The 19,645-nt window shown below is 65.7% G+C and overlaps 1 protein-coding gene across 1 annotated transcript in view; it reads right to left on the minus strand.

Annotated features, from left to right (window-relative positions):
- Window positions 1–19,645, minus strand: part of SNED1 (sushi, nidogen and EGF like domains 1) — an 83,141-nt gene that overhangs the window by 51,672 nt on the left and 11,824 nt on the right. The window contains exons 3-8 of the mRNA XM_066232466.1: window positions 8,421–8,561; window positions 7,575–7,737; window positions 6,220–6,345; window positions 5,798–5,911; window positions 2,728–2,841; window positions 2,506–2,619 (exon numbers count right to left, since the gene is read on the minus strand). Of these exons, the coding sequence (XP_066088563.1) occupies window positions 2,506–2,619; window positions 2,728–2,841; window positions 5,798–5,911; window positions 6,220–6,345; window positions 7,575–7,737; window positions 8,421–8,561 (772 nt within the window). The remainder of the gene's footprint in view (window positions 1–2,505; window positions 2,620–2,727; window positions 2,842–5,797; window positions 5,912–6,219; window positions 6,346–7,574; window positions 7,738–8,420; window positions 8,562–19,645) is intronic.

Raw genomic sequence — 19,645 nt, forward strand, 5'->3', positions numbered from 1 at the left:
TGTCGCTGCTGCTCTTCCTCTCTCCAAGTTCACTGCCACCTCCCTCTGTGGTATCGCCCTGCTGTCCACACAGCCCAGCGTGGAGTCGGATTCTGACCTCCTGCCTCTCACGCGCCCGCCTCCCCGGCCGTCCTGGGCACAGGGAGCGGATTCACCACGGTGACTAAATATCCGTAGTTGCTAATTCAGTCATCTCTGGCATCCGTTTCTGTGGACCCGCTGGCTGGGGCGGGGGGATCACATCTTCCTAAGTCTTTGCACGCCGGTAAACGCGGACTATTCCCTTCGGGGTCCTGGCTTCTGCTGTGTTCTTTCAAAGTGTGCATGCAGGGTTTTATCCTGGCTTGTGGCTAACGAACTCACTTGGGACCCGTCTGATCCTTTCAAACTTTCTATCCGATCGTCGGGGCAGGTCAGGGTCCCCTGCCATTCAGCACTGACTTATCCCCAGTCCTAAGGAGACACCGCGCAGTGCTGGCCCTGGGTACGAGGAGCTCCCTCCACGCAGAGAGGCAAACTGCTCCCAGCCCTGCCGAGAGCCAGGGATCGATCGACACCCAGCTCCCAGATGCACGGACTCCCCTCACCCGGACTGTCCCGAGCGAAGACTCACAGGTCCCTGTACAGAGCTTTGGGGTTTACCTCCCTCCCCCGCAGCTCTGTCCTCGCTGACATTCTGCCCACACACTCCGGCCACCATGCTCACATCTGTCTCCTCCACTCAGACTCAGGAGGCCTGCCGGAGTCTGGACACCTCTGTGCACAGCAGCCTGGACACTGCCCCCAGGCAGGACAGGGCAGACTGCAGGGCTCCCTCGTCCGTGCCACCCCCTCTTCTCAGGGACGACAGTCCTGTGCTGTCCTTCTTCCTGCAGCTGAAAGCAGTTGTTTGATACATTCTGTCTGGTTCTCTAGTTCTTGACGGTGAGAGGGCATTCCCAGTGCAGCTAATCTTCCCGGCCAGGAGCAGGAGGCTCGACTCTCTCTCTCTCATCTCCAAATTCCAACCAGCGACTTGTTGGATCTGATGAGAATGTCAGGTGAGGTTTGTACCCTGTGATGCGGCTACTGACCTGCTCTTGGGGGTAGTGTGTCAGTTGCCTTGTTTCTTCCTCATTTGCTTTCTTTTTCCGTACAAAATGGGTGCATTCTTTGCAAAATCTTCGATATCACTTATCTGTTCTCTGACTTGGGTTTCGTTGAACACACAAATATTTAGGTAAAAAGCTGAGAAAGGAGGACCGTGGCACACACAGTGATTTTAAGCAGCCAGTCAAGTCAGAGTGGCACCCTCTGCCCCCTGCCCCGCACGACCTCCCCTCCTCTGAGGTGGGCACATCGCCCATCTGCCCCCTGCCCCGCACGACCTCCCCTCCTCTGCGGTGGGCACGGCGTTCATCTGCCCCCTGCCCTGCACGACCTCCCCCTCCTCTGAGGTGGGCACGGCGCCCATCTGCCCCCTGCCCCGCATGACCTCCCCTCCTCTGAGGTGGGCATGGCACCCATCTGCCCCCTGCCCCACACGACCACCCCCTCCTCTGAGGTGGGCACGGTGCCCATCTTCCCCCTGCCCCGCACGACCTCCCCCTCCTGCCCCCTGCCCCGCACGACCTCCCCCTTCTCTGAGGTGGGCACGGCGTCCATCTGCCCCCTGCCCCGCACGACCTCCCCTCCTCTGAGGTGGGCACGGCGTCCATCTGCCCCCTGCCCTGCACGACCACCCCTTCTCTGAGGTGGGCATGGATCCATCTGCCCCCTGCCCCGCACGACCTCCCCTCCTCTGAGGTGGGCACGGCGTCCATCTGCCCCCTGCCCTGCACGACCTCCCCCTCCTCTGAGGTGGGCACGGTGTCCATCTGCCCCCTGCCCCGCACGACCTCCCCTCCTCTGAGGTGGGCACGGATCCATCTGCCCCCTGCCCCGCACGACCTCCCCTCCTCTGAGGTGGGCACGGATCTATCTGCATTGGGCTTGAGGGCAGGTGGGACTTCCTCCTTAAGTTTTTAGACTCGGTTTGTCCTGGGCACAGGGGCCGAGGCTGGCTGAGGCCAGGTGGTACCTTGCACTGAGGCTGTGGATTGATTCAGCGGGTTGTCACATCTAGTTGGTCTTTTCATTGATCCCATAAAAACGTAAAATAGTATGAGACAGAGGAGAGAAACCCGCAGACCTCATCACACGTGGGAAAGGTCAGCTTTCTCTCCTGCTCCTGGCGGTCCCCTCGCCTGGGGAGGGTCAGGACTAGTAGGAAGATGTCAAAGTCAGTGCTCCCCTGAGAGGGGGGAGGGGCCTTGAGAGTGGGAGGGGGCGACCAGGCCAGAGGAGGAGGGCCTTGCTCGGCCTCACACAGCACGTGGGTGGAACTCCAAGACCAGCTTCCCCCGAAGTCAGCCACTCAGGGGTCAGGCTCAGGCGGGAGACGGGGAGGGGCCCACCCAGACTGTGAGGGAAAGAGGGCGGTGACCCCAAAAGCGCTGTCACCCGTGGGGCGCACGTGGGCATTACCTGTCTCACAGCGCGGTCCCTCGAAGGGCTCCGTGCACAGGCAGGTGAAGTTCCCCACGAGGTTGACGCAGGAGCCTCCGTTCAGGCAGGGGCCAGAGTCGCACTCGTCCACATCTGCAGGCAGCGGAGGCGGAGCTGGGCTCCAGCCAGCCTGGGACCACTGCCTCGTGCTCCGCCCCATCCCGCCGCCGGCCCCGCCTCGCAGGCCCGCCAGCCACTCACCCGTCTCGCAGGCGTGGCCCATGTAGCCCGCGGGGCACACGCACTCAGCGGAGCCGCTAACCACCTGGCACCAGCCGCCGTTCGCACAGTCTTTGGCGTCACATGGAGATTGTGCTACAGGTGCGGGGAGGGTGGAAGGCGGTTGGAGTCCTGCGGTGGCCCCGGGGTGGGGTGGGGGGGAATCTGTCAGGCGGTGGGGTGGGGGGTCCTGGCCAGGGCAGTCCGGGCCCAGCCCACCCGCGCTGAAATGAAAGCTCGTCTAAGTCGGGTTTTTTTTCAGCACAGGGTGTGGGCGCGCTGGGCCAACTGTGACAAGAGCTTTCTCAGAGCGGGACTGGGGGGGGGGGCACCGGCTGAGAGATTCTTCCCACTGGGAGAGGGGACACAGCCTTGGAGGGTGTGCAGTGCCCAGGGGCGCGGAGGGGCCGCGGTGGGGGGGCTGACCCTGCCGCAGGCCCTCAGCCCCCAGTCAGAGTGGAGTGAGGGGCCAGCCGGCCTCTGTCCACTCTCCACCTGCCCCTCACCGGCTGTGCCGGCCTTCCTGACTCCCTGGTGGCCACCGACCGACCACAGAGCCGGGGTGTGGTGGGCACCTCCTTTCCCAGCTTCTCTCCTGTCCCCAAAAGACTCAGTACAGGGACCAGATGGATCCTGATGAACCTGCAGCTCTCCCCGGAGTCGTGGTGCCGCCCCCCCAGCTCTCCCCGGAGTCGTGGTGCCTCCCCCCCCCCCCGCTCTCCCCGGAGTCGCGGTGCCCCCCCCCCGCTCTCCCCGGAGTCGCGGTGCCCCCCCCCCACTCTCCCCGGAGTCGCGGTGCCCCCCCAGCTCTCCCCGGAGTCGCGGTGCCCCCCCAGCTCTCCCCGGAGTCGCGGTGCCCCCCCCGCTCTCCCCGGAGTCGCGGTGCCCCCCAGCTCTCCCCGGAGTCGCGGTGCCCCCTCCAGCTCTCCCCGGAGTCGCGGTGCCCCCCCCAGCTCTCCCCGGAGTCGCGGTGCCCCCTCCAGCTCTCCCCGGAGTCGCGGTGCCCCCTCAGCTCTCCCCGGAGTCGCGGTGCCCCCTCCAGCTCTCCCCGGAGTCGCGGTGCCCCCCTCAGCTCTCCCCGGAGTCGCGGTGCCCCCCCAGCTCTCCCCGGACTCGTGGTGCTGCCCCCCCCAGCTCTCCCCGGAGTCGCGGTGCCCCCTCCAGCTCTCCCTGGAGTCGCGGTGCCCCCCCAGCTCTCCCTGGAGTCGTGGTGGTGCCCCGTCCAGCTCTCCCTGGACTCGTGGTGCTGCCCCCCCCAGCTCTCCCCGGAGTCGCGGTGCCCCCTCCAGCTCTCCCTGGAGTCGTGGTGCCCCCCCAGCTATCCCTGGACTCGTGGTGCTGCCCCCCCAGCTCTCCCTGGAGTTGTGGTGCCCCCCCCAGCTCTCCCTGGACTCGTGATGCTGCCCCCCCAGCTCTCCCCAGAGTCGCGGTGCCCCCCAGCTCTCCCCGGAGTCGTGGTGCCCCCCCAGCTCTCCCCGGAGTCGTGGTGCCCCCACCAGGTGTGAGGTGCTCTGGTGGCTGAGGTCTGTGGGCAGCAGAGGACGGAGCTCAGCTCCAAGCTGGCCTGTGACCTGGAGCAAGGAGGGTCCCGAGAACCTGAGCCTCGGCTGTGTGAGTCCTGGGGGGTGGGGAGGACACAGTCCATCCTGTCAGAGCATCTGGGGTCCAGGGGTCCAGGGTTCCAGGGAGCAGCAGGAAGAAGGTGGGTGTGGCAGGGTGGGTGCTGCTTCACCCCCACAGCTGGCCTGAGGCTCTCGTGTCCCTGTTCCCTTCAAGTGGGTCCCAGGGCCAGAGGCCTGGACAGCTCCTGCCACACCCAGGCCCTGCCGCCAGTTTGGCCATGACCCAGGCACTCGCCTATTCCAAGTCCTCTAACGTGATCTGAATCCCGGAGCCCAGGAGGCCCGAGGACCGTGGCCAGTGCTTCTGCCCAGCCCCTCGGGCCTCCCTGGGTGGCCCATGTCTCTGCCCAGCCCCTCGGGCCTCTCTGGGTGGCCCATGTCTCTGCCCAGCCCCTCGGGCCTCTCTGGGTGGCCCAGGTCTCTGCCCAGCCCCTCGGGCCTCTCTGGGTGGCCCAGGTCCTCTGCCCAGCCCCTCGGGCCTCTCTGGGTGGCCCAGGTCCTCTGCCCAGCCCCTCGGGCCTCTCTGGGTGGCCCAGGTCTCTGCCCAGCCCCTCGGGCCTCTCTGGGTGGCCCAGGTCCTCTGCCCAGCCCCTCGGGCCTCTCTGGGTGGCCCAGGTCCTCTGCCCAGCCCCTCGGGCCTCTCTGGGTGGCCCAGGTCCTCTGCCCAGCCCCTCGGGCCTCTCTGGGTGGCCCACGTCCTCTGCCCAGCCCCTCGGGCCTCTCTGGGTGGCCCAGGTCCTCTGCCCAGCCCCTCGGGCCTCTCTGGGTGGCCCACGTCCTCTGCCCAGCCCCTCGGGCCTCTCTGGGTGGCCCAGGTCCTCTGCCCAGCCCCTCGGGCCTCTCTGGGTGGCTCACGTCCTCTGCCCAGCCCCTCGGGACTCTCTGGGTGGCCCAGGTCCTCTGCCCAGCCCCTCGGGCCTCTCTGGGTGGCCCACGTCCTCTGCCCAGCCCCTCGGGCCTCTCTGGGTGGCCCAGGTCCTCTGCCCAGCCCCTCGGGCCTCTCTGGGTGGCCCACGTCCTCTGCCCAGCCCCTCGGGCCTCTCTGGGTGGCCCAGGTCCTCTGCCCAGCCCCTCGGGCCTCTCTGGGTGGCCCAGGTCCTCTGCCCAGCCCCTCGGGCCTCTCTGGGGTGGCCCAGGTCCTCTGCCCAGCCCCTACGGCCTCTCTGGGTGGCCCAGGTCTTCTGCCCAGCCCCTCGGGCCTCTCTGGGTGGCCCACGTCCTCTGCCCAGCCCCTCGGGCCTCTCTGGGTGGCCCAGGTCCTCTGCCCAGCCCCTCGGGCCTCCCTGGGTGGCCCAGGTCCTCTGCCCAGCCCTCTGTGGCACGGCCGCCCTGACGCTGCCTCCAGGCTGCCAGCTGCCCCTCGTCCGGCCAGGACCACCCGTCCACCCTGCAGCGGGAGGACCGTGGGGGCCCGGGGAGTCTCCTCCTACCTGTCTCACAGGTGGGTCCCCCGAAGCCAGCCGGGCACCGGCAGCTGAAGCTGTTGATGCCGTGTGTGCAGGTCGCCCCGTTCCGACACGGGTGGGAAGCGCACTCGTTCACATCTGAAAAACGGGCAGGCTGGGGCCTCAGTGGAGGAACTAGGCTGGGCAGCTCGCCGTGCCGGGGTGGGGTGGGGGGGACAGCACACCAGGCTCTCCTGGGCCTCACCCCGGGGGCAGGGGACTCCGAGGGGCAGCCGCAGCCCCTGCCTACTGTGCTCACGGGCAGGAAGCCACTGGGATCCCACACCCCCCCCCTCACTGTGAGGACAGAGACCCTTGACCCTGGGCTCTTGGGGTCACTGGCTGTGCTCCCAGGATTTCTCCAGAGCCCAGTGCCTCCCAGTGGGCAGTGCCATCAGTGAACTCACCCAAGTGGCACCTCCTCCCCGTGAAGCCCGAGAGGCAGGAGCAGGTGTAGGAGGGGTTGCCTGTGACACAGTCATCAATACACTTGCCACCATTGAGGCACGGGCGCAGGGCCAGGCACACGGAGGCTGCGGACACAGGAAGGGTGGGCAGTCACCCCGCCCGCCTGACCCAGAGGCTCGCTCTCCAAGGTATGCCGCCGGCTTGCACCCATTCCCTGGTCTGCACAGGGGTGCTCCGTACAACTGCCACCTGCCCTGTGCCTCGGTTTCCTGTGGAGTCTGTTCTCTAAGCTGTGACTGGCACCGTGGAGGGCAGGCTTCCCCAGAACCCCTCAAACCCATAGCCCCTTCTTATCCCGCTATTCTGCCAGCTTCCAAACTTGTCCGAGGGACCTGAGGACTCCCGGCCACATGGGAGACGCAAGTGCCCCTCCTGGGAGAGAGGGATCTCTGTGCGAAAACCAAAGGTCAGACGGTGCGGGGGGGGGGTGCCCTCAGACCCTCGGGGGTGGCTGTTGGCTGCCAGCGCTGCTGCGGACGCTTGCAGAGATCAGGTATGCCCTAAAACCAGGTCTATGCTCAGTTTCTGTGCACACGCCCTCCCTGGGCCTGGCCAGGGTGCGAGCCTGTCCCCCCCCCCATCCCAGCTGGTCTCTCCCCGAATTGATGTGCAAGGAAGCAGCCCTTCCCGGTGGCCTTGTTCCCGGCGGGGCAGGGCTGGAGGTGAATCCTCGGGGGCAGGTTCCGGCCTCACCTCATAGCGACCCAGGCTTGGCAGGACCTTATCAAGTTATCAAGTCTCAGGAGTGTCTGTGACTGGCAGAAGGGCCACACACCGGTCTGGTCTGCAGCCAGTCCGGCCCCCCACCGGTCACGCGCTCTCCCCTGGCTGGACCCTCCCCCTTTGCTGTGCGTTCTAAGCTCGAAAGCCCATGGGTCCAGGGACCCTTGGGTGTCCTTCTCCCTCCTGTCGGGCAGATGCATGCCCGGGTTGTCAAACGAGCAGCAAGTCCCAGCAGAAAAGATGAAATGGGGTTAACAGAACACCTGCCTCCCAGGCGGTCCCGGGACCCAGGGACCCAGGGCGCCAGTCCCGGCACAGGGAGGAAGGAGGCCGGGCTCCTCCTCTTTGCACCGCGAACAGTGGGCTTCACCAGCCCCGCAGCCGAGGGAAGGCCCCCCCGGGGGAGACTGAGGCTCAGGAGCCAGGGGGGGGACAGGAGCCGCGGTGGGCGGGGCCGCGCGCAGCCCTGGGCCTGGGGCGGGGCTGGCGCCCAAGTCCCCTCCCGCCCGCCCGGGCACGCTCCCAGGCCACGCCCCTCCCGGCGCCCGAGCCGCTCGCTCGGTGCTCTTACTTGCATGGGCGCAGCCCCCCACGCGCACCTGGGCATCATCGATTCTGAACGCCCAGCGCCCGGGCACGCCCACGTTGGTGCTGGTCTCCACCTCCGCCATGTCCGCCGTGCGCGAGCCGGGGATGCTGAAGTACCGCCGCCCATCTCCCGCGTTGAAGCCGGCCTGGTGGGTGTGGAGAGAGCGAGCAGGTGCGGCCCGGTCCGCAGGACTCCCTAAAGGTCCTGACACCCGCCTCCCCGCTGGCCGAGGTCTCAGAGCTCATGTGGGAGACAGCCTTGTAAATCGGAGAGCGCTAAGATTCAAGGGTAACCTTCCCACCACCCCCACGTGGTCCCTGCCAGGGTCAGCAGACTCCTAGCCAGATCCTGACGGCAACCAACAGTTCCCCTGAGCCGAGGACGTGGTCGGGACTGGCACCCCTCAGCCCCTCCAGTGACTCCCTGCTGGGTTGTGGGTCTCCTGTAGGGTCCAGGGGAAAGTGCTCCCTCGGGGGAAGAGATGGGGGGGTGCACTGGCACTTGACCACGCCCTCCACACCTGGGATTCCCTGCTGGCCAGGTCCTCCGGGCCACCACCCTGCCAGAACTGGGGACAGTCAGTGCACAGAGATCCCAGAACCCACTGTCCCCGCTGTAGCTGCCCTGCGGAGCCAGGCGGTGTGACCAGGACAAAGGTGCCTTTGGCTCAAGGATGTCTGTGGTTCTCGGCTGAGAGAGGGCTCATATCACCACACACTGGCCTTGGCACAGTAGTGTGTGTGTGTGTGTGTGTGTGTGTGTGTGGGTGTGGGTCTGCCTGCCTCATCAGCTCATGACAGTGCTGGCAGTGGGGAGCAGGGGTCCTACCTGGGCTGCGATGCCCCCCAGGCCAGTGGCATCACCCCCGCTGCTGGCGTGTGTGCCTGTGGTCCACGTGATGGACTCATAGTTGAAAATGGTGAAAGAGAACTTGCCGTCGGTGATGAGCACAGTCTGGAAGGTGTTGACCTGCCAAGGAGGGGGGCCTGAATAGGGACCTGCCTCCCTCGTTCCCCTCGTCCCCATTCCAAGGTGCTGCCCCATCCACCATCCCTACACACTGGCACAGGCCAGCAACCCCCCCTCAATTTGCCTGGTGAGTGAAGGAAGTGCACAGGGAGGTGCTGTGGGGCCCACGGCCACCAGGAGCATCCGCTGTCCCCTGTGGGGGCTGGGGGAACAGGAGGTTCACGCTAACTCGGCCAGAACCACAAAAAAGCCTCGAGTGAATAGGATAAAAATGTAAAAAGAAAAGGGAAAGATAAGCAGAGGAATCAAGGAAAAGTGGTTTTAAAAATTGGGTTTTATGGTTTTCACAGAATTCTATCCATGAAAATGTTAGTGGACAAAGTGCCAGGTGTTTGAGAAAAAGATTGTGAGACAAACAGGAAACTGATCCACAATAAAATTAGAACTTCACATCACTAAGGAAAACAAAGTCTAATCAAGTAAGGCGTTGAATGAAACCCTTTAAGTCCTTAAATGTGACCAACGCGGAGAGCCTCTCCGGGAAGCTTACGCACGATGTTTGTTAATGCAAAAACCCAAAAAGGGACTCCTACTTTTTTTTTTTTTCTCTTAAAATTAATTTATTTACAGAGACAGAGAGTCAGAGAGAGGGACAGACAGGGACGGAGAGACGAGAAGCATCAGTCACCAGTTTCTCGCCGCGCATTGCGACACCCTAGCTGTTCACTGATTGCCCCCCCATACGCGCCCCGACCACGGGCCCTCAGCAGACCTTGCAACCCCTCGCTCAAGCCAGCGACCCCGGTTTCAAGCCGGTGAGATCCTGCTCAAACCAGATGAGCCCGCGCTCAAGCCGGCGACCCCGGGGTCTCGAACCTGAGTCCTCAGGATCCCAGTCCAACGCTCCATCCACTGCGCCACCGCCCAGTCAGGCGGGACTCCTACGTTTGGCGACGAACACTTCTGAGTATGAAAAAGTGCCACAAACTCAAACTGGATGCAGACAGCGAAGCGAAAACTGTATTCCCAACGTAAGCAGCGGGGAACGCGGCCGCCGCCCTGAGGGCGAGAGCTGGAGGGATCAACGAGAAAACGACCAGAAAGATGATGGAGACCCGAGTCAGGCTGTGCTCAGATGCACCGCAAATGGAACACAGCCAGGAGCTAACGCGGGAACAAAGTCAGCGTCGCTTGGAGCCCAGGGCGTGCAGGCTGGAGAGGGCGAGGAACGGGAACGTGACCCGCGGGTGAAAGTCTGCGTGGGCGAGGAGCGGGAAGGTGACCCGCGGGCGAGAGTCTGCGTGGGCGAGGAACGGGAACGTGACCCGCGGGCGAGAGTCTGCGTGGGCGAGGAGCGGGAAGGTGACCCGCGGGTGAAAGTCTGCGTGGGCGAGGAGCGGGAAGGTGACCCGCGGGCGAGAGTCTGCGTGGGCGAGGAACGGGAACGTGACCCGCGGGCGAGAGTCTGCGTGGGCGAGGAGCGGGAACGTGACCCGCGGGCGAGAGTCTGCGTGGGCGCATTAGCGTCAGTCTTCCTTCCGGAGACTTGGGCCAGGATGTGACCTCACGGTGGACTCGGGGCCCTCACAGTGGACGCGAGCTAGGCTAAGGGCAGGCACCCTGGCCTCCCCGCCTGGCGCCGACTTGGAGTCCCGGAGCCGGGACTCTGGGCCGGTGTGCGGAGGTGGCGCCTGACGCAAGTCTACGCACGCCTGGTTTTGCTGCTGTTCCGTCTTTAGAAATGGAAGGTCTGCCGTACCCCGCGTGGAGCGAGTGAGCGCACGAGTGATGAGCAAAGCAGCCTCGTGGCTGCCGTGGAAAAAGCTCTGGTGTTTGGACGGAAGATCGGACCAGCCGCCACATCTCCCTGAACTAAAGCCCAACCCAGAGCAGGGCCCGCACTCTCCGCCATCCTGTGGAGACTGAGAGATGAGGAGGCCGCAGGAGAAGAGGGTGAAGCAGCAGAGACGCCGTCTCCATAACATACACAGACGGGCAGGCGGTCCGGCAGGCCTAACAGATAATGAGCGACGGTGACTCCACTCCACAGCAGAATCTCACTGCGGATGAAACCGCCTCCTAGTGGAAGAAGACGCCTCCTGGGACTTGCACAGCTTGAGAGACCTCAGAGCCTCAGGGATGGCCGACTTCCTGGTTACCGCTCACGCAGCTGCAGCTTCATGCTCGCTTACCATCTGAAAATCCCAGGGAACCTTAGCAACGATGCTCAGTCTCCTCACCTGTGCTCCCTACATGGGACCCAACGCTGGAGACAGCACCTCTGGGTGCAAGGTGGTTCACCGAACAGCCTACGCCCACTGTTGAGACTGCGACTCAGAAAAAAAGGATTCCTTTCTAAATATTCCCGCTCATTGACGGCGCACCTGGTCACACAAGAACTCTGATGGAGGTGGACGATGAGATGTCTTCACGCCTGTGACACATCCGTTCTGCAGTCCACGGTCAAGGAATCATTTCGACTTTCAACTCATATTATTGAAGAAACACATTTTGCCTGACCTGTGGTGGTGCAGAGGGCAGAGCATCTGCCTGGGATGCTGAGGACCCGGGTTTGAAACCATGAGGTCTTCAGCTTGAGTGGAATCATCAAGATTATCCCATGGTTGCTGGCTTGACACCCAAGGTCACTGGCTTGAGCAAGGGGTCACTGGCTTGCCTGGAGCCCCCCAGTCAAAACACGTATGAAAAGCAATCAATGAACAACTAAAGTGCTGCAACTGCAAGTTGGTGCTTCTCATCTCTCTCCTTCCCTCCCTGTCTATCTCCCTCTCCCTCCCTCTCTCTCTCACTAAGAAAAAAGAAAAGAAAAACAAGAAACACAATTCATAATGCCGAGAGACGGTGTCCCTAGCTGCCATGGACAGTGACTCCTCTGACGGATGTGGGCAAAGTGAATCCTTCCGGAAGGGTCCCCGAGCTAGACACCATTCAGGGCATTCATGATTTGTGGAAAGAGGCCAAAACAGCGACATCAACTGGACCTTGGAAGGAGCTGACTCCATCACCCATGGATGAGTCTCAGGGCTCCCGCAGGGGAGGAGGTCACTGCAGGTGTGGACGCAGCGAGAGGATCAGAGTTGGAGCCCGGCGACCTCAAGATCAAACTCGGACGGGCGAGTCGCTTTTTACCGACAAGCAAAGAAAGGGGTTTCCCGTGCAAGTGCTTGCAGCCCAGGGTGTGGAAAGGACCACGACGGACTCAGGACATCACAGAAACGTGATGGAAACAGCGAAGGCTCTGAGGGGACCGACTCCGGTTCTGCAAGTTCTGCCGGGAGGAAAACGCTCCGGAGCAGCCTCCCACGCCACCGAGAAGCGGTCCCTGAGAGGAAAACGCTCCGGAGCAGCCTCCCACGCCACCACCACCGAGAAGCGGTCCCTGAGAGGAAAACGCTCCGGAGCAGCCTCCCACGCCGCCGAGAGGGGGTCCCTGAGAGGAAAACGCTCCGGAGCAGCCTCCCACGCCACCACCACCGAGAAGCGGTCCCTGAGAGGAAAACGCTCCGGAGCAGCCTCCCACGCCACCGAGAGGGGGTCCCTGAGAGGAAAACGCTCCGGGGCGGCCTCCCACGCCACCGAGAGGGGGTCCCCGAGAGGAAAACGCTCCGGAGCAGCCTCCCACGCCGCCGAGAGGGGGTCCCTGAGAGGAAAACGCTCCGGGGCGGCCTCCCACGCCACCGAAAGGGGGTCCCCGAGAGGAAAACGCTCCGGAGCAGCCTCCATGCCGAGAGCCGGTCCCTGAGAGGAAAACGCTCCGGAGCAGCCTCCCACGCCGCCGAGAGGGGGTCCCTGAGAGGAAAACGCTCCGGAGCAGCCTCCCACGCCGCCGAGAGGGGGTCCCCGAGAGGAAAACGCTCCGGGGCAGCCTCCCACGCCACCGAGAAGCGGTCCCTGAGAGGAAAACGCTCCGGGGCGGCCTCCCACGCCACCACCACCGAGAAGCGGTCCCCGAGAGGAAAACGCTCCGGAGCAGCCTCCCACGCCACCGAGAGGGGGTCCCCGAGAGGAAAACGCTCCGGGGCGGCCTCCCACGCCGCCGAGAGGCGGTCCCTGAGAGGAAAACGCTCCGGAGCAGCCTCCCACGCCACCGAGAGGGGGTCCCCGAGAGGAAAACGCTCCGGGGCGGCCTCCCACGCCGCCGAGAAGCGGTCCCCGAGAGGAAAACGCTCCGGGGCGGCCTCCCACGCCACCACCACCGAGAAGCGGTCCCCGAGAGGAAAACGCTCCGGAGCAGCCTCCCACGCCGCCGAGAGGGGGTCCCCGAGAGGAAAACGCTCCGGAGCAGCCTCCCACGCCACCGAGAAGCGGTCCCTGAGAGGAAAACGCTCCGGGGCGGCCTCCCACGCCACCACCACCGAGAAGCGGTCCCCGAGAGGAAAACGCTCCGGAGCAGCCTCCCACGCCGCCGAGAGGGGGTCCCCGAGAGGAAAACGCTCCGGGGCAGCCTCCCACGCCACCGAGAAGCGGTCCCTGAGAGGAAAACGCTCCGGGGCGGCCTCCCACGCCACCACCACCGAGAAGCGGTCCCCGAGAGGAAAACGCTCCGGAGCAGCCTCCCACGCCACCGAGAGGGGGTCCCCGAGAGAAAAACGCTCCGGGGCGGCCTCCCACGCCACCGAGAAGCGGTCCCCGAGAGGAAAACGCTCCGGAGCAGCCTCCCACGCCACCGAGAAGCGGTCCCCGAGAGGAAAACGCTCCGGAGCAGCCTCCCACGCCGCCGAGAGGCGGTCCCTGAGAGGAAAACGCTCCGGAGCAGCCTCCCACGCCACCGAGAGGGGGTCCCCGAGAGGAAAACGCTCCGGGGCAGCCTCCCACGCCACCGAGAAGCGGTCCCCGAGAGGAAAACGCTCCGGAGCGGCCTCCCACGCCACCACCACCGAGAAGCGGTCCCTGAGAGGAAAACGCTCCGGAGCAGCCTCCCACGCCGCCGAGAAGCGGTCCCTGAGAGAAAAACGCTCCTGAGCGGCCTCCCACGCCACCGAGAAGCGGTCCCTGAGAGGAAAACGCAGCCTCCCACGCCACCGAGAGGCGGTCCCTGAGAGAAAAACGCTCCTGAGCGGCCTCCCACGCCACCGAGAAGCGGTCCCTGAGAGGAAAACGCAGCCTCCCACGCCACCGAGAAGCGGTCCCTGAGAGGAAAACGCAGCCTCCCACGCCACCGAGAGGCGGTCCCTGAGAGAAAAACGCTCCTGAGCGGCCTCCCACGCCACCGAGAAGCGGTCCCTGAGAGGAAAACGCAGCCTCCCACGCCACCGAGAGGCGGTCCCTGAGAGAAAAACGCTCCTGAGCGGCCTCCCACGCCGCCGAGAAGCGGTCCCCGAGAGGAAAACGCTCCGGAGCAGCCTCCCACGCCACCACCACCGAGAAGCGGTCCCTGAGAGGAAAACGCTCCGGAGCAGCCTCCCACGCCGCCGAGAGGCGGTCCCCGAGAGGAAAACGCTCCGGAGCAGCCTCCCACGCCGCCGAGAAGCGGTCCCTGAGAGGAAAACGCTCCGGAGCAGCCTCCCACGCCGCCGAGAAGCGGTCCCTGAGAGGAAAACGCTCCGGGGCAGCCTTCCACGCCACCACCACCGAGAAGCGGTCCCTGAGAGGAAAACGCTCCGGAGCAGCCTCCCACGCCACCACCACCGAGAAGCGGTCCCTGAGAGGAAAACGCTCCGGAGCAGCCTCCCACGCCACCGAGAGGCGGTCTCCGAGAGGAAAACGCTCCGGAGCGGCCTCTCACGCCGCCGAGAGGCGGTCTCCGAGAGGAAAACGCTCCGGAGCAGCCTCCCACGCCACCGAGAGGCGGTCTCCGAGAGGAAAACGCTCCGGAGCAGCCTCCCACGCCACCGAGAGGCGGTCCCTGAGAGGAAAACGCTCCGGGGCGGCCTCCCACGCCACCGAGAGGGGGTCCCCGAGAGGAAAACGCTCCGTGGAAGCCTCCCACGCCACCGAGAGGCGGTCCCTGAGAGGAAAACGCTCCGGAGCAGCCTCCCACGCCGCCGAGAGGGGATCCCTGAGAGGAAAACGCTCCGGAGCGGCCTCCCACGCCGCCGAGAGACGGTCCCTGAGAGGAAAACGCTCCGGAGCGGCCTCCCACGCCGCCGAGAGACGGTCCCTGAGAGGAAAACGCTCCGGAGCAGCCTCCCACGCCGCCGAGAGATGGTCCCTGAGAGGAAAACGCTCCGGAGCGGCCTCCCACGCCGCCGAGAGACGGTCCCTGAGAGGAAAACGCTCCGGAGCAGCCTCCCACGCCGCCGAGAGACGGTCCCTGAGAGGAAAACGCTCCGGAGCAGCCTCCCACGCCGCCGAGAGGGGATCCCTGAGAGGAAAACGCTCCGGAGCGGCCTCCCACGCCGCCGAGAGGGGATCCCTGAGAGGAAAACGCTCCGGAGCGGCCTCCCACGCCGCCGAGAGACGGTCCCTGAGAGGAAAACGCTCCGGAGCGGCCTCCCACGCCGCCGAGAGGGGGTCCCCGAGAGGAAAACGCTCCGGAGCGGCCTCCCACGCCGCCGAGAGGGGATCCCTGAGAGGAAAACGCTCCGGAGCAGCCTCCCACGCCGCCGAGAAGCGGTCCCTGAGAGGAAAACGCTCCGGGGCAGCCTTCCACGCCACCACCACCGAGAAGCGGTCCCTGAGAGGAAAACGCTCCGGAGCAGCCTCCCACGCCACCACCACTGAGAAGCGGTCCCTGAGAGGAAAACGCTCCGGAGCGGCCTCCCACGCCACCACCACCGAGAGGCGGTCCCCGAGAGGAAAACGCTCCGGAGCGGCCTCTCACGCCGCCGAGAGGCGGTCTCCGAGAGGAAAACGCTCCGGAGCAGCCTCCCACGCCACCGAGAGGGGATCCCCGAGAGGAAAACGCTCCGGAGCAGCCTCCCACGCCACCGAGAGGCGGTCCCCGAGAGGAAAACGCTCCGGGGCGGCCTCCCACGCCGCCGAGAGGGGGTCCCCGAGAGGAAAACGCTCCGGGGCGGCCTCCCACGCCGCCGAGAGGGGGTCCCTGAGAGGAAAACGCTCCGGAGCAGCCTCCCACGCCGCCGAGAGGGGATCCCTGAGAGGAAAACGCTCCGGAGCGGCCTCCCACGCCGCCGAGAGACGGTCCCTGAGAGGAAAACGCTCCGGAGCGGCCTCCCACGCCGCCGAGAGACGGTCCCTGAGAGGAAAACGCTCCGGAGCAGCCTCCCACGCCGCCGAGAGATGGTCCCTGAGAGGAAAACGCTCCGGAGCAGCCTCCCACGCCGCCGAGAGGGGGTCCCCGAGAGGAAAACGCTCCGGAGCAGCCTCCCACGCCGCCGAGAGGGGGTCCCCGAGAGGAAAACGCTCCGGAGCAGCCTCCCACGCCGCCGAGAAGCGGTCCCCGAGAGGAAAACGCTCCGGAGCAGCCTCCCACGCCACCGAGAGGTGGTCCCTGAGAGGAAAACGCTCCGGAGCGGCCTCCCACGCCGCCGAGAGACGGTCCCTGAGAGGAAAACGCTCCGGAGCAGCCTCCCACGCCGCCGAGAGGGGGTCCCTGAGAGGAAAACGCTCCGGAGCAGCCTCCCACGCCGCCGAGAGACGGTCCCTGAGAGGAAAACGCTCCGGAGCAGCCTCCCACGCCGCCGAGAGGGGGTCCCCGAGAGGAAAACGCTCCGGAGCAGCCTCCCACGCCGCCGAGAGGCGGTCCCCGAGAGGAAAACGCTCCGGAGCAGCCTCCCACGCCGCCGAGAAGCGGTCCCCGAGAGGAAAACGCTCCGGAGCAGCCTCCCACGCCGCCGAGAAGCGGTCCCCGAGAGGAAAACGCTCCGGAGCGGCCTCCCACGCCACCGAGAGGGGGTCCCTGAGAGGAAAACGCTCCGGAGCAGCCTCCCACGCCGCCGAGAAGCGGTCCCTGAGAGGAAAACGCTCCGGAGCGGCCTCCCACGCCGCCGAGAGGGGGTCCCTGAGAGGAAAACGCTCCGGAGCAGCCTCCCACGCCGCCGAGAAGCGGTCCCTGAGAGGAAAACGCTCCGGAGCGGCCTCCCACGCCGCCGAGAGGGGATCCCTGAGAGGAAAACGCTCCGGAGCGGCCTCCCACGCCACCGAGAGGCGGTCCCGGAGAGGAAAACGCTCCGGAGCAGCCTCCCACGCCGCCGAGAGACGGTCCCTGAGAGGAAAACGCTCCGGAGCGGCCTCCCACGCCGCCGAGAGGTGGTCCCTGAGAGGAAAACGCTCCGGAGCAGCCTCCCACGCCACCGAGAGGCGATCCCTGAGAGGAAAACGCTCCGGAGCGGCCTCCCACGCCACCGAGAGGCGATCCCTGAGAGGAAAACGCTCCGGAGCGGCCTCCCACGCCGCCGAGAGGTGGTCCCTGAGAGGAAAACGCTCCGGAGCAGCCTCCCACGCCGCCGAGAGACGGTCCCTGAGAGGAAAACGCTCCGGGGCAGCCTCCCACGCCACCGAGAGGCGGTCCCGGAGAGGAAAACGCTCCGGAGCAGCCTCCCACGCCACCGAGAGGTGGTCCCTGAGAGGAAAACGCTCCGGAGCGGCCTCCCACGCCGCCGAGAAGCGGTCCCCGAGAGGAAAACGCTCCGGAGCGGCCTCCCACGCCGCCGAGAGGTGGTCCCTGAGAGGAAAACGCTCCGGAGCGGCCTCCCACGCCGCCGAGAGGTGGTCCCTGAGAGGAAAACGCTCCGGAGCGGCCTCCCACGCCGCCGAGAGGGGGTCCCTGAGAGGAAAACGCTCCGGAGCGGCCTCCAACGCCACCGAGAGGCGGTCCCCGAGAGGAAAACGCTCCGGAGCAGCCTCCCACGCCACCGAGAGGCGGTCCCTGAGAGGAAAACGCTCCGGAGCAGCCTCCCACGCCACCGAGAGGGGGTCCCTGAGAGGAAAACGCTCCGGAGCGGCCTCCCACGCCACCGAGAGGCGGTCCCCGAGAGGAAAACGCTCCGGAGCAGCCTCCCACGCCACCGAGAGGCGGTCCCCGAGAGGAAAACGCTCCGGAGCGGCCTCCCACGCCGCCGAGAGGGGATCCCCGAGAGGAAAACGCTCCGGAGCGGCCTCCCACGCCACCGAGAGGCGGTCCCCGAGAGGAAAACGCTCCGGAGCGGCCTCCCACGCCGCCGAGAGGGGGTCCCCGAGAGGAAAACGCTCCGGAGCAGCCTCCCACGCCACCGAGAGGGGGTCCCGGAGAGGAAAACGCTCCGGAGCGGCCTCCCACGCCACCGAGAGGGGATCCCTGAGAGGAAAACGCTCCGGAGCAGCCTCCCACGCCGCCGAGAAGCGATCCCTGAGAGGAAAACGCTCCGGAGCGGCCTCCCACGCCGCCGAGAGGGGGTCCCCGAGAGGAAAACGCTCCGGAGCGGCCTCCCACGCCGCCGAGAGGGGATCCCCGAGAGGAAAACGCTCCGGAGCGGCCTCCCACGCCGCCGAGAGGGGGTCCCTGAAAGGAAAACGCTCCGGAGCGGCCTCCCACGCCGCCGAGAGGGGATCCCCGAGAGGAAAACGCTCCGGAGCGGCCTCCCACGCCGCCGAGAGGGGGTCCCTGAGAGGAAAACGCTCCGGAGCAGCCTCCCACGCCACCGAGAGGGGGTCCCTGAGAGGAAAACGCTCCGGAGCGGCCTCCCACGCCACCGAGAGGCGGTCCCCGAGAGGAAAACGCTCCGGAGCAGCCTCCCACGCCCCCGAGAGGCGGTCCCTGAAGGGCAGCCCGTCGATGCAGCGACTTCATTGTCTTGTTTTATGGACCTGCCTCGGCCACCCGGAGGGTCACAGCCAGCAAAGCCGAGGCAGAGGCTTCCACCCGCAGAAAGAGAAGGACTTACTGAGGCTCGGAGGGCGGGCCGCATTATCCCCGAGACGGTATTTTACGGGAAGGGTGCGTGAGCGACTGTAGCCACGACGCCTCTGCACTCCGCAGTGGAGGGTCAGCATAACTTCTATGCGAAACGGGGCGTGAGTCTCGCTCTGCTGTGCACCTCGCTCTTTTGCGGGGTCTGTGCGTCTTCCTACCTTCCAGTCAGCCACCGGGCCCCTCAGCGCTCGCCTCTGGGAAGGGGTGACCTCAGCGCCGGGGCCGCCAACCCCGGGCAGCGGCCGTGAAGGCTGAGCGGCCCAGGGCCGAGCACGGTGGGCACAGGGGCGGCAGTCAGGGCTCCGTGCTGGGGGCCGTGCGTTGGAAGAGCCCGGCTGCTGGACGGTCACTCCCTGCCGATCACCCTGCTTCTGGGGGTGCTGCCCGGAGAGGGCTCCCCAGTCCAGACCCAGAGTCTGGCTGCTTGTTCTGCGAGCAAGGGGAGGAGGATCACCACCTCCCAGCCGCCGTCTCCGGGTCTGGAAACGGGCACTAAGCTTCCCTGTCAACTCCGGAGGCACCCTGGGCTCCCCCTCCTCGGTGGAGGGGAAACGGTAACTTTTAGAATGAGGTAAGAGAACACGTAGGAATGAAGGGAATGACCCTAATACTGTGGAGTGGAGAAAAACAAAGAAAACAAGCACTCACAAAAGAGCGTGTTCCTGGCGGGCCTGTTTATTCTTAGGCTGTGGGTCAGGGTGCGCTAGGAAGTGCTCACTGGGAGGGGTCTTGTGGTAGAGGAGTTATAGATTGTTAGAGTCTTTCTGTTACACATTGTTGATGAGATAAAAACAAGACTTACAAGGTAGCGGTGGGCTCTGGGAACAGAGGGTACCCAGTGTGTTCACAGAGAAGCCCGTCTGTCTGCCCTGACTGGCACACAGCCCACGCGCCCGGCACCCACGGGGGGCGTCACCCTCACACGTGCACCTGCGGTCTGCCTGCTTCCCTTCTGCTGCTTGCTCCTCTTGGCCACTGGGGAGCCTCGCCACAGGGCACAGCCCCTGTCCACCTTCACCGTCCTCCTGGGCCACCACTGGGGCCCTGGGCTCTAGCCTCAGAGGCCCACCGGGCACGGGCCCTACCTGTCCACCTGCCCTCGGGGGGGTGTGGGACGGGAACTTGGAACTGCTGTGGTCACTGCCTCCCCCCTGTGTCCAGTGTCCTGTGACCCTCCCCCCCCACAGGGGCTGCTCTGAACCAGGCTGTTCCTCCATCCAAAGCCCCCATGTGGCTAAGCCCCTGCCTTCTGGATGGCGTGGCCATGCTG

Source organism: Saccopteryx bilineata, chromosome 5 (assembly GCF_036850765.1).
Source record: "Saccopteryx bilineata isolate mSacBil1 chromosome 5, mSacBil1_pri_phased_curated, whole genome shotgun sequence".
Classification (NCBI taxonomy): Eukaryota; Metazoa; Chordata; class Mammalia; order Chiroptera; family Emballonuridae; genus Saccopteryx; species Saccopteryx bilineata.